Here is a 14,140-nt window from a genome sequence, read left to right on the forward strand (position 1 = left end):
ATGCATAACTGATGAGGCCTGTTTCCCATGATAAAATCAAAATTCAGCATTTCCTAAAAATAAATTAGGTTGCAAATGAGTCACTGCCTCATTGGGGCATATTTTCCAAACCATCCAGATAACAGCAGGAAAGATATCTCCAAGCTTGCCTCATCAAACCTCTCTCTGCTAAAAGGCATGTGTGCTGGATCTTTACGGGATTCTCTGCAGATATAGTTTAGTTATGAATAAAACATCCGAGTTTCCTCCTCATCAGTGACAACATACAATCTAGATAAACCAAACCGGATGCATCATTCTCAGAAGTCGTAGCTCCACACCAGGACGGGAACTTGGCAGCAGTCTTCCGACATTTCCTACACCGTCTTTCTGAGTCTCTCTCTCTCAGGGTGTAAAAATGACGCTCTGCTCAGACAGGCGCCCGAACAGCTCACTCCAGATATCTTCTCTTCAGCAGCGTTCACACACCTGAGCGTGTTACCGGTTACAGCCGGTCGAGGCGGAACGCGTCCTCGGTGGCGGGGTCCGCTAGGACCGTGTCTGGGTCATTCAGCATGTGCAGGCCGTCCAGCGTCAGCGGGTCGATTTTCAGATCATCCAGCGGGAACTGGGAGTCCACGTCGAAGCCGACGTCGGTGGACAGCGAGCTGGCCAGATCCTTGGGGAGGCCGGGCGGAGACTCGCCGCTGACTGAAGAACAGTTAAAAAAAGATTTTAATGCTTTTTGTCTAAAATTAGATCACATTTAATGAAAACTCTAAGGGACAGCTTCAGATGCATGAAGGAGGAACTGGGATTTATGAAAGATTACTGGTTTATTTCAAACCTGAAGAATTACTTTCTCTGTAGAATGTAGAATATCATTGTAGGATACCATGAGGAGAATCGGAGAAGCAGGAGGAATCTAATGTGGTATTTACTTTCACACGCCTGGTAAACAACAACAAGTCCATAATGTTGGGATGCTGCGTGGATTTAAATAAAACCAGAGTCTCATCTGGTCACCTTTTCTGCCCGGTGGAAGATAAACAACATGCAGATGAGGAAACTGAGACATGGAAAATATGAGCTGAATGTGAAGCTGATGCAGCAACACATGCAGGAGCTTTGACTGGTTGAACTGGGAACGGGCCAGTAACATGGCCCGGAGAACGGGTCTAACTGGGTATAAAAGGAGCATTTCAGAGAGGCAGAGTCTCTTAGATGGAAAGATGGACAGAGCTTCACCAGTCTGAGACAAACTGGATCTAAAACTGAAGATAAACCATCTTCTGAAGGAATCTCTGTATGCATGGGACAAGGCTTGATGCTGGTGATGTTCTGCTTTAAAGCAGACACGAGACTCTGCTGGAAATTCCCTGCATGGACTCAGGAACACTTCAAGGAATAAACACTTTTCACCCTGAAATCTACAAATATCTGCTTACCAAGTTCAAGCTAATGTTCAACATAAAAGCCAAAAAACAACTGAAAAAGAAAACCAGACAGATGAGTCTGCATGCACAAACAATCAGAGGATGAAGGAGAATATAAAGCCAATGGAAATACTGTAATACCACCAGCAATCAGCTGCTCCTGTCTCCAGACATCACGTTAGCCAGTGTAAAATAAACACGTATGTCTCCAGTTTCATTTGGTCAAACTGGTTTCGCTTGTATCGTCTTCCACCAACAGGTCTGGGTTGTTTGGGGACACTTCGGCTCCATTAACCCTGATCTCTTTGTTTCCACAACCCTATATTTACCCAGCATATTGGCTGGACGTGATGGCTACGTAACCTTGCAGCGGTGTGACGCCTTCCATGAATACTAACACAGAAGACGACCTGGACACAAAGGCGGAGCACCAGCAGGTTGTCAACGATCAACACAGCGTTTACATAAACATGGATTCATTCCTGCTTTGTTCTGATTACCAAGTCACATGAGAAGTGACAAATCTGTCAGCCAATCGGAGGACAGCCAAGCTTCACCTTGTGAGGTTGGATCAGTAAGATTGGAACCCCAACAGATACGGGTTCAGGTTGGATATTCTGGCATCTTCCTGGTTTTTGCCAGAGGAAATGTGAGAAATCGGGCAGCTATTCGGACCCGTAGCTGGAAATGCATGTCAGCCTTTGTGTTGGATGCATCCGCCTCAACAACACACTGGAGCAGCACCTGTGAGAATGATGTTAGGGATGTTGCCATGGTTACTGTAGCCCAGCTGCTGGGCATCTTGTATGTTGCAGTGGCCGGTTAAACCCATCATAAGTGCCTGGGAGTAGTTGAGAGTGGAGGTCTGGTTGTACAGACTGTCAGAACTGATGGGGGTCTCCATCATGTTGAACTGCTCCAACTGGAAATCAGAAGAAAAACAGCAAAGTTGTAAAACATTTTTTTTCAGTCTTCTGTCTGAGAGACGGGGTGGTTTTTTACCTGCTGGGAGAGGGCGCTGGCTTGAATGGATGGCAGCTGTTGGTCGTAGAAGTCTGCAAACACACTGCCCAGTATGGAGGTATGCTGCAACAACAACAAGTCAGACCAGCTCATTTCAGCCCAGAACTACAATTACAGACACTGCAGACACACACATCGAACACACACCATGGCATGTGGAACAAATGCAGTCAAAGCAGAAATGACCAAACTACGCCACTGATATCGCCTCACAACAGCTGGAAACGTCATTTTCAGGGTTTTCTGTGCAACACACACTCACTGCAGCAGAAAGAGCTTTTCTAAAGTCCCTGCAGACCACGTCTGTGGTCCTTCTAGCCCATCTTTCTGTTCTCCTCAACATGCATCCATATCTGGTCGACTGGCACTCATATCCCTCTTTTGCAATAAACATTCTCCATCCTCTTCATCAGCTCCACCTCTTCATCCTTCTGTTACACCAATATCTAACCAGCTGCCCTGCGATGGAGTGGCGAGCTGTCCAGGGTGTACCCCGCCTTTCGCCCGAAGACAGCTGGGATAGGCTCCAGATTCCCTGCAACCCTTTATCAGACTGAGCGGTTAGGAAAACGAATGAAGGAATAATCTAACCAGCCAATCAGGTGGCAGCATGTCGTCATGGTGATGACGACACGCTGACTTGCAACTTTGGCCTCATTAGTCCCAACATGGCCCGGTTGGTACTGAGTACTGCTGCTTCATGTTAATATGGAGCAAAATCCATCACACAGGAATGAAGACGGAGGTCCGACCCGGTGGTCCTGATGAAGAGGAGACTCGGTACCAGAAGGACCTGATGAAAAGGAGACTCGGTACCAGAAGGACCTGATGAAGAGGAGACTCGGTACCAGAAGGACCTGATGAAGAGGAGTCTCGGTACCAAAAGAACCTGATGAAGAGGAGACTCGGTACCAGAAGGACCTGATGAAGAGGAGACTCGGTACCAGAAGGACCTGATGAAGAGGAGACTCGGTACCAGAAGGACCTGATGAAGAGGAGACTCGGTACCAGAAGGACCTGATGAAGAGGAGACTCGGTACCAGAAGGACCTGATGAAGAGGAGACTCGGTACCAGAAGGACCTGATGAAGAGGAGACTCGGTACCAGAAGGACCTGATGAAGAGGAGACTCGGTACCAGAAGGACCTGATGAAGAGGAGACTCGGTACCAGAAGGACCTGATGAAGAGGAGTCTCGGTACCAGAAGAACCTGATGAAGAGGAGTCTCGGTACCAGAAGGACCTGATGAAGAGGAGACTCGGTACCAGAAGGACCTGATGAAGAGGAGACTCGGTACTAGAAGGACCTGATGAAGAGGAGACTCGGTACCAGAAGGACCTGATGAAGAGGAGACTCGGTACCAGAAGGACCTGATGAAGAGGAGACTCGGTACTAGAAGAACCTGATGAAGAGGAGACTCGGTACCAGAAGGACCTAATGAAGAGGAGACTCGGTACTAGAAGGACCTGATGAAGAGGAGTCTCGGTACCAGAAGGACCTGATGAAGAGGAGACTCGGTACTAGAAGAACCTGATGAAGAGGAGACTCGGTACCAGAAGGACCTGATGAAGAGGAGACTCGGTACTAGAAGGACCTGATGAAGAGGAGACTCGGTACCAGAAGGACCTGATGAAGAGGAGACTCGGTACCAGAAGAACCTGATGAAGAGGAGTCTCGGTACCAGAAGGACCTGATGAAGAGGAGACTCGGTACTAGAAGGACCTGATGAAGAGGAGACTCGGTACCAGAAGGACCTGATGAAGAGGAGACTCGGTACTAGAAGGACCTGATGAAGAGGAGACTCGGTACCAGAAGGACCTGATGAAGAGGAGACTCGGTACCAGAAGGACCTGATGAAGAGGAGACTCGGTACTAGAAGGACCTGATGAAGAGGAGTCTCGGTACCAGAAGAACCTGATGAAGAGGAGACTCGGTACCAGAAGGACCTGATGAAGAGGAGACTCGGTACTAGAAGGACCTGATGAAGAGGAGTCTCGGTACCAGAAGGACCTGATGAAGAGGAGACTCGGTACCAGAAGGACCTGATGAAGAGGAAACTCGGTACTAGAAGGACCTGATGAAGAGGAGACTCGGTACCAGAAGGACCTGATGAAGAGGAGACTCGGTACCAGAAGGACCTGATGAAGAGGAGACTCGGTACCAGAAGGACCTGATGAAGAGGAGTCTCGGTACCAGAAGAACCTGATGAAGAGGAGTCTCGGTACCAGAAGGACCTGATGAAGAGGAGACTCGGTACCAGAAGGACCTGATGAAGAGGAGACTCGGTACTAGAAGGACCTGATGAAGAGGAGACTCGGTACCAGAAGGACCTGATGAAGAGGAGACTCGGTACTAGAAGGACCTGATGAAGAGGAGACTCGGTACCAGAAGGACCTGATGAAGAGGAGACTCGGTACCAGAAGGACCTGATGAAGAGGAGACTCGGTACCAGAAGGACCTGATGAAGAGGAGACTCGGTACCAGAAGGACCTGATGAAGAGGAGACTCGGTACCAGAAGGACCTGATGAAGAGGAGACTCGGTACCAGAAGGACCTGATGAAGAGGAGACTCGGTACCAGAAGGACCTGATGAAGAGGAGACTCGGTACCAGAAGGACCTGATGAAGAGGAGTCTCGGTACCAGAAGAACCTGATGAAGAGGAGTCTCGGTACCAGAAGGACCTGATGAAGAGGAGACTCGGTACCAGAAGGACCTGATGAAGAGGAGACTCGGTACTAGAAGGACCTGATGAAGAGGAGACTCGGTACCAGAAGGACCTGATGAAGAGGAGACTCGGTACTAGAAGGACCTGATGAAGAGGAGACTCGGTACCAGAAGGACCTGATGAAGAGGAGACTCGGTACCAGAAGGACCTGATGAAGAGGAGACTCGGTACCAGAAGGACCTGATGAAGAGGAGACTCGGTACCAGAAGGACCTGATGAAGAGGAGACTCGGTACCAGAAGAACCTGATGAAGAGAAGACTCGGTACCAGAAGGACCTGATGAAGAGGAGACTCGGTACTAGAAGGACCTGATGAAGAGGAGACTCGGTACCAGAAGGACCTGATGAAGAGGAGACTCGGTACCAGAAGGACCTGATGAAGAGGAGACTCGGTACCAGAAGGACCTGATGAAGAGGAGACTCGGTACCAGAAGGACCTGATGAAGAGGAGACTCGGTACCAGAAGGACCTGATGAAGAGGAGTCTCGGTACCAGAAGAACCTGATGAAGAGGAGTCTCGGTACCAGAAGGACTTGATGAAGAGGAGACTCAGTACTAGAAGGACCTGATGAAGAGGAGTCTCGGTACTAGAAGGACCTGATGAAGAGGAGTCTCGGTACCAGAAGGACCTGATGAAGAGGAGACTCTGTACTAGAAGGACCTGATGAAGAGGAGACTCGGTACTAGAAGGACCTGATGAAGAGGAGACTCGGTACTAGAAGGACCTGATGAAGAGGAGACTCGGTACTAGAAGGACTTGATGAAAAGGAGACTCGGTACCAGAAGTACCTGATGAAGAGGAGACTCGGTACCAGAAGGACCTGATGAAGAGGAGACTCGGTACCAGAAGGACCTGATGAAGAGGAGACTCGGTACCAGAAGAACCTGATGAAGAGAAGACTCGGTACCAGAAGGACCTGATGAAGAGGAGACTCGGTACCAGAAGGACCTGATGAAGAGGAGACTCGGTACCAGAAGGACCTGATGAAGAGGAGACTTGGTACCAGAAGGACTTGATGAAAAGGAGACTCGGTACCAGAAGGACCTGATGAAGAGGAGACTCGGTACCAGAAGGACCTGATGAAGAGGAGACTCGGTACCAGAAGGACCTGATGAAGAGGAGACTCGGTACCAGAAGAACCTGATGAAGAGAAGACTCGGTACCAGAAGGACCTGATGAAGAGGAGACTCGGTACCAGAAGGACCTGATGAAGAGGAGACTCGGTACCAGAAGGACCTGATGAAAAGGAGACTCGGTACCAGAAGGACCTGATGAAGAGGAGACTCGGTACTAGAAGGACCTGATGAAGAGGAGACTCGGTACCAGAAGGACCTGATGAAGAGGAGACTCGGTACCAGAAGGACCTGATGAAGAGGAGTCTCGGTACCAGAAGGACCTGATGAAGAGGAGACTCGGTACCAGAAGAACCTGATGAAGAGGAGTCTCGGTACCAGAAGAACCTGATGAAGAGGAGACTCGGTACCAGAAGGACCTGATGAAGAGGAGTCTCGGTACCAGAAGGACCTGATGAAGAGGAGACTCGGTACCAGAAGAACCTGATGAAGAGGAGACTCGGTACTAGAAGGACCTGATGAAGAGGAGACTCGGTACCAGAAGGACCTGATGAAGAGGAGACTCGGTACTAGAAGGACCTGATGAAGAGGAGACTCGGTACTAGAAGGACTTGATGAAAAGGAGACTCGGTACCAGAAGGACCTGATGAAGAGGAGACTCGGTACCAGAAGGACCTGATGAAGAGGAGACTCGGTACCAGAAGGACCTGATGAAGAGGAGACTCGGTACCAGAAGGACCTGATGAAGAGGAGACTCGGTACCAGAAGGACCTGATGAAGAGGAGACTCGGTACCAGAAGGACCTGATGAAGAGGAGACTCGGTACCAGAAGGACCTGATGAAAAGGAGACTCGGTACCAGAAGGACCTGATGAAGAGGAGACTCGGTACCAGAAGGACCTGATGAAGAGGAGACTCGGTACCAGAAGGACCTGATGAAGAGGAGACTCGGTACCAGAAGGACCTGATGAAGAGGAGTCTCGGTACCAGAAGGACCTGATGAAGAGGAGACTCGGTACCAGAAGAACCTGATGAAGAGGAGTCTCGGTACCAGAAGAACCTGATGAAGAGGAGACTCGGTACCAGAAGGACCTGATGAAGAGGAGTCTCGGTACCAGAAGGACCTGATGAAGAGGAGACTCGGTACCAGAAGAACCTGATGAAGAGGAGACTCGGTACCAGAAGGACCTGATGAAGAGGAGACTCGGTACCAGAAGGACCTGATGAAGAGGAGACTCGGTACTAGAAGGACCTGATGAAGAGGAGACTCGGTACTAGAAGGACTTGATGAAAAGGCGACTCGGTACCAGAAGAACCTGATGAAGAGGAGACTCGGTACCAGAAGGACCTGATGAAGAGGAGACTCGGTACCAGAAGGACCTGATGAAGAGGAGACTCGGTAGTAGAAGGACCTGATGAAGAGGAGACTCGGTACTAGAAGGACTTGATGAAAAGGAGACTCGGTACCAGAAGGACCTGATGAAGAGGAGACTCGGTACCAGAAGGACCTGATGAAGAGGAGACTCGGTACCAGAAGGACCTGATAAAGAGGAGACTCGGTACCAGAAGGACCTGATGAAGAGGAGACTCGGTACCAGAAGGACCTGATGAAGAGGAGACTCGGTACTAGAAGGACTTGATGAAAAGGAGACTCGGTACCAGAAGAACCTGATGAAGAGGAGACTCGGTACCAGAAGGACCTGATGAAGAGGAGACTCGGTACCAGAAGGACCTGATGAAGAGGAGACTCGGTACCAGAAGGACCTGATGAAGAGGAGACTCGGTACCAGAAGGACCTGATGAAGAGGAGACTCGGTACCAGAAGGACCTGATGAAGAGGAGACTCGGTACCAGAAGGACCTGATGAAGAGGAGACTCGGTACCAGAAGGACCTGATGAAGAGGAGACTCGGTACTAGAAGGACCTGATGAAGAGGAGACTCGGTACCAGAAGAACCTGATGAAGAGGAGACTCGGTACCAGAAGGACATGATGAAGAGGAGACTCGGTACCAGAAGGACCTGATGAAGAGGAGACTCGGTACCAGAAGGACCTGATGAAGAGGAGACTCGGTACCAGAAGGACCTGATGAAGAGGAGACTCGGTACCAGAAGGACCTGATGAAGAGGATGGTGGGTGTATGTGCATGTAGGATCCAGTAGGATATGGGAACTCTTTGAACATCTCTGTTTATGGAAGATGAGCAGACAGGTCCAGACAGAACTGAGTCCAGACAGAACTGGGTCCTGACAGAACCGGGTCCAGACAGAACTGGGTCCAGACAGAACCGGGTCCTGACAGAACTGGGTCCAGACAGAACCGAGTCCTGACAGAACCGGGTCCAGACAGAACTGGGTCCAGACAGAACTGAGTCCTGACAGAACTGAGTCCTGACAGAACTGGGTCCAGACAGAACCGAGTCCTGACAGAACCGGGTCCAGACAGAACTGGGTCCAGACAGAACTGGGTCCTGACAGAACCGGGTCCAGACAGAACCGAGTCCAGAGAGAACCGAGTCCTGACAGAACTGGGTCCAGACAGAACTGAGTCCTGACAGAACCGGGTCCAGACAGAACTGGGTCCAGACAGAACCGAGTCCAGACAGAACTGAGTCCAGACAGAACTGAGTCCTGACAGAACCGAGTCCAGACAGAACTGGGTCCTGACAGAACTGGGTCCAGACAGAACCGAGTCCTGACAGAACTGGGTCCAGACAGAACTGGGTCCAGACAGAACTGGGTCCAGACAGAACTGAGTCCTGACAGAACTGGGTCCAGACAGAACCGAGTCCTGACAGAAACGGGTCCTGACAGAACCGAGTCCTGACAGAACTGGGTCCAGACAGAACTGGGTCCAGACAGAACTGGGTCCAGACAGAACTGAGTCCTGACAGAACTGGGTCCAGACAGAACTGGGTCCAGACAGAACTGAGTCCTGACAGAACCGAGTCCTGACAGAACTGGGTCCAGACAGAACTGGGTCCAGACAGAACTGAGTCCTGACAGAACCGGGTCCTGACAGAACCGAGTCCAGACAGAACTGAGTCCAGACAGAACTGGGTCCTGACAGAACTGGGTCCAGACAGAACTGAGTCCTGACAGAACCGAGTCCTGACAGAACTGAGTCCAGACAGAACCGGGTCCAGACAGAACTGGGTCCAGACAGAACTGGGTCCTGACAGAACTGAGTCCTGACAGAACCGGGTCCAGACAGAACTGAGTCCTGACAGAACTGGGTCCAGACAGAACTGAGTCCAGACAGAACTGAGTCCTGACAGAACCGGGTCCTGACAGAACCGAGTCCTGACAGAACTGAGTCCAGACAGAACTGGGTCCTGACAGAACTGGGTCCAGACAGAACTGAGTCCTGACAGAACCGAGTCCAGACAGAACTGAGTCCAGACAGAACCGAGTCCAGACAGAACCGAGTCCAGACAGAACTGGGTCCTGACAGAACTGGGTCCAGACAGAACTGAGTCCTGACAGAACCGAGTCCTGACAGAACTGAGTCCAGACAGAACCGGGTCCAGACAGAACTGGGTCCAGACAGAACTGGGTCCTGACAGAACTGAGTCCTGACAGAACCGGGTCCAGACAGAACTGAGTCCTGACAGAACTGGGTCCAGACAGAACTGAGTCCTGACAGAACCGAGTCCAGACAGAACTGAGTCCAGACAGAACTGAGTCCTGACAGAACCGGGTCCTGACAGAACCGAGTCCTGACAGAACTGAGTCCAGACAGAACTGGGTCCTGACAGAACTGGGTCCAGACAGAACTGAGTCCTGACAGAACTGGGTCCAGACAGAACCGAGTCCTGACAGAACCGAGTCCAGACAGAACTGAGTCCAGACAGAACCGGGTCCTGACAGAACCGAGTCCTGACAGAACTGAGTCCAGACAGAACTGGGTCCAGACAGAACTGGGTCCTGACAGAAACGGGTCCAGACAGAACTGAGTCCTGACAGAACCGAGTCCAGACAGAACTGGGTCCTGACAGAACTGAGTCCTGACAGAACTGGGTCCAGACAGAACTGGGTCCTGACAGAACTGGGTCCTGACAGAACTGAGTCCTGACAGAACTGGGTCCAGACAGAACTGGGTCCTGACAGAACTGGGTCCAGACAGAACTGAGTCCTGACAGAACTGGGTCCAGACAGAACTGAGTCCTGACAGAACTGGGTCCAGACAGAACTGGGTCCTGACAGAACTGAGTCCTGACAGAACTGAGTCCAGACAGAACTGGGTCCTGACAGAACTGGGTCCAGACAGAACTGAGTCCTGACAGAACTGGGTCCAGACAGAACTGAGTCCTGACAGAACCGAGTCCAGACAGAACTGAGTCCAGACAGAACCGGGTCCTGACAGAACCGAGTCCTGACAGAACTGAGTCCAGACAGAACTGGGTCCAGACAGAACTGGGTCCTGACAGAACCGGGTCCAGACAGAACTGAGTCCTGACAGAACCGAGTCCAGACAGAACTGGGTCCTGACAGAACTGGGTCCAGACAGAACTGAGTCCAGACAGAACCGGGTCCAGACAGAACTGGGTCCAGACAGAACTGAGTCCAGACAGAACCGGGTCCTGACAGAACTGGGTCCAGACAGAACTGAGTCCTGACAGAACCGGGTCCAGACAGAACTGAGTCCAGACAGAACCGGGTCCAGACAGAACTGGGTCCAGACAGAACTGAGTCCTGACAGAACCGGGTCCAGACAGAACTGAGTCCAGACAGAACTGGGTCCTGACAGAACCGGGTCCAGACAGAACTGAGTCCAGACAGAACCGGGTCCAGACAGAACCGGGTCCAGACAGAACTGGGTCCAGACAGAACTGAGTCCAGACAGAACCGGGTCCAGACAGAACCGGGTCCAGACAGAACCACCAAAGGAAAGCAGAAGAAGAAAATCTGGTTTTCGGAGGTCAAGCCTGCTTGACGCTCGTCATCGACCGTCTGAAACTTTTCTTTTCTTACATAAAATGTATGAGAGACGTTCCATCTGCACTGAAACCAGGTCCCAGTTTAACCAGTACCGCTGAGCTGCAGTCTGGTTGGAAGCAGAGACGTTTCCACCGCATGACGGACAGAAGAAGCAGGATCCATGTCAACGTGACACATCACGGTGGATTTACAGACGGACGTGAGAAAGAAGAAGTCTGTGTTGGATGGATTCAAAGCGACGCCGTGTTCTGCGGCTCCGCTGCTGTTTGATCCTTTAATTAACAGGAGCTGAGAGGAACGTCCTACACGCAAAGTAAAGGGAATGACTGAAACCAGAATCCCCTCGGTGACTTCCCTCTCGTTCTCCTCGAGTCTCATCTGACCGTCCTCATTGGATCAGCCACAGAAATTCTCCTGTTTCATCGTGGCCTCATAAAGCAGAAGTAATTGGATCATATTCTCAGCCCGTGCTCCTCCTAGCCCAAAACCAAATTATCAGGATGTGCTGCAGATGTCCCCACAGGGCAGAGCAGGATAAGAGAGCGCACGGTGGTGGCGTGGCCTGCAGGTGACCTCCGGACGACCAGCGAGCCGCTGCTGCAGCACCAAGCCAGGAGCAGGAGCGAGCTTCACGCCGTACGACCTGCTCTGCATCGTTCCTGATGAAGCAACTAAGAAGTGATCAAATAAAAATGAGACAAGGCAAAGCGGCTTCCTGAAAGTCTTTTCCCTGCATGTCCAGTAGCTCCAACTTAAAGGATTAGTTCTCAGATAAACAAACCGCTCCATGTTTACTGTGTGTGTTTGGTTTATCTGACAGCAGCTTCTCCTCAACAACCCCGTGAAGGGGTTAACATGTCCCTCAGTGCTGCTGGAGCAACATCACAATAAACACAAAGACCTGACGGACATAAAAACAAGAAGCAGCAGCGATGTGACGTAAACAGCACAAAGCAGCAGAGAGGGAGGAACACTGAGTGCATGAAGAGACTGGGGGTCAGATCTGGGCAACGCCGCCACGCTTTTACTCTACTGCAAATTATTCATCCTCCTTTCAGATGATATTCCCAGCTTTATCCCGTCAGGGCATGAAAAACATGACGACAGCAGGGATCCCCAGTCCGGGTCCTCCAGGACCACTGACCTGCAGGTTTTCCAAGTGTCCCTGCTGCAACACACCTGATTCCAATCAGTGTGTGTTTAGCAGACATGAGCAGAGCCTGTCGGAACCGGCAGGACACCAGCCCTCAAGCACCAGGACTGGTGATCCCTGACCTACAGAGGGTAAGATCATCTGCAGACCGGGAGAATCGGAGGGAATCTCTGTATGCATGGAACAAGACTGGACGCTGTTGGACATCCAGCAGCCAAACTCCTGTTCTGCCATGCTGCAGTGACGGATGCAGGATGTGGTTCAGCATCGTCTTGCTGAAATCTGCAACGCCCAGCTGGATGCTCCCTCTCCTCTTTAGTCTGCAGGACACGCCGTCCATGCTGTCCACAAACTATTCCACATCTTCATCCAGGTTTCCACTCAGAACATTTTAAATGAGCTTTGGTCCAGAGAAGACCGAGTGTTTCTGGATCCTCTTCACATATGATGGAGCTTTAACCTGCATGAACTGGGTTCACACTGGTTTCTGGAAGCTTCCTGAGTCCACGCACTGGTTTCCAGTAGAGAATCATGTCTGCTGTTAATGCAGAAGATTACCAGCACCCAGCCTTGTCCTCAGCATACAGAGATTCCTCCTGATCCTCTGATGACATCCTGAACTGCAGATGGAGGATCTTCAGAGTCTGAGGAACATTTTTCTGAATGTTTAAATCAGTTAGTCTCAGATTGGAGAAGCTCTGTTCATCTTTCCATCTGAGACTCAGAAATGCTCCTAGTTATGTTACTGGACTGTTCCCAGTTCAACCAGTAGAAGCTCCTCCAGATGTGTTGCTGCATCACTAACAAGCAGCTCATGTTTGACATGCCCCGACTGGACCTGCAGAGCTGCAGCTGTGGATAATGTGAATGTTGGAGAACAAACGAACTGCGACCATTTTTCACCGTTCTACACCAGTCATGGCTCCAGGGCCACCTTACATCGCCACAGATGATAGACAAAAACATTTCTAGATTGCCCAGATCTGCTAACATCCAGAAAGCTGCTGGGTGGGTGGGTTGGTGGGGGGGCAGCCACAGAGTCCGACTCTCCAACAGGAACCACAGTTACGATGCGAGGGACGGGATGTCAGGGAAAGCCAGCCAGCAGCTCATTGGCTCACACGGCCTTACTTGAGGCGAGCCTCCAGGTGAGAAGCCTTGATTGGAGACGGGGGAGGTTGGAGACTGATTGGCAGACGATCCAACCCTACTGCGGTACCGATGCAGGGAGGAAGCCTGATATGAGAGGACACATCCCAGTTACTCACACTGGAGGAAACCTTTTCTTACCAGACAAGCTCGACTTTCCAGTATCTAACTCAGCAGTACGGGTAACTACTGCGTGTGAAGTACGCATGGAGTCCTGCATGTCACACGGGTCGGCTCAAGCTGAAGACTACCGCGGATTCGTGAGAGGGAGAAATACCACCAGCAGGGAGTAAAACCAGTGTAACCAGTGAGAACAGACTGCTCCCTTTCCTTAAGTTCTTCCCAGACAAATCAGAAGAACGTGTGCAGGATGAGAGCGTGCACGTCAAGCCGTGGTTAAACTCAGCCTTCATCTGCCTGCAGCTGCAGCTGCTATGGAGCGACAAACAAAGCGGCACGTGGACCTGAGCTCCAGCTGGGTTCTGCTCCTCCATCTGACCCCCCCGCGCTGCAGAGTGTTAAACGCCCATCAGAGGAATGTAGGTCACATCATTCCTGCAGGAATCCAAACAGTTCCCACTGCAACCGCCAGACGGCCACGCACTCCTCGCATGAATCCACGCACACACAACAGTCGTGCACGTTTCTGCCGTCGCATACTGCT

General features: G+C 51.1%; 1 protein-coding gene across 1 annotated transcript in view; it reads right to left on the reverse strand.

Moving 5' to 3' along the window:
• Positions 1 to 484: 484 nt before the first annotated feature.
• Positions 485 to 14,140, reverse strand: part of crtc1a (CREB regulated transcription coactivator 1a) — a gene marked incomplete at its 3' end in the record, with an annotated part of 69,052 nt that continues 55,396 nt past the window's right edge. The window contains exons 12-15 of the mRNA XM_079243197.1: positions 13,459 to 13,563; positions 2,418 to 2,501; positions 2,160 to 2,337; positions 485 to 690 (exon numbers count right to left, since the gene is read on the reverse strand). Coding sequence (XP_079099323.1) covers positions 485 to 690; positions 2,160 to 2,337; positions 2,418 to 2,501; positions 13,459 to 13,563 — 573 coding nt within the window. The remainder of the gene's footprint in view (positions 691 to 2,159; positions 2,338 to 2,417; positions 2,502 to 13,458; positions 13,564 to 14,140) is intronic.

This window comes from Telmatherina bonti (assembly GCF_933228915.1).
Source record: "Telmatherina bonti genome assembly, chromosome: 7".
Classification (NCBI taxonomy): Eukaryota; Metazoa; Chordata; class Actinopteri; order Atheriniformes; family Telmatherinidae; genus Telmatherina; species Telmatherina bonti.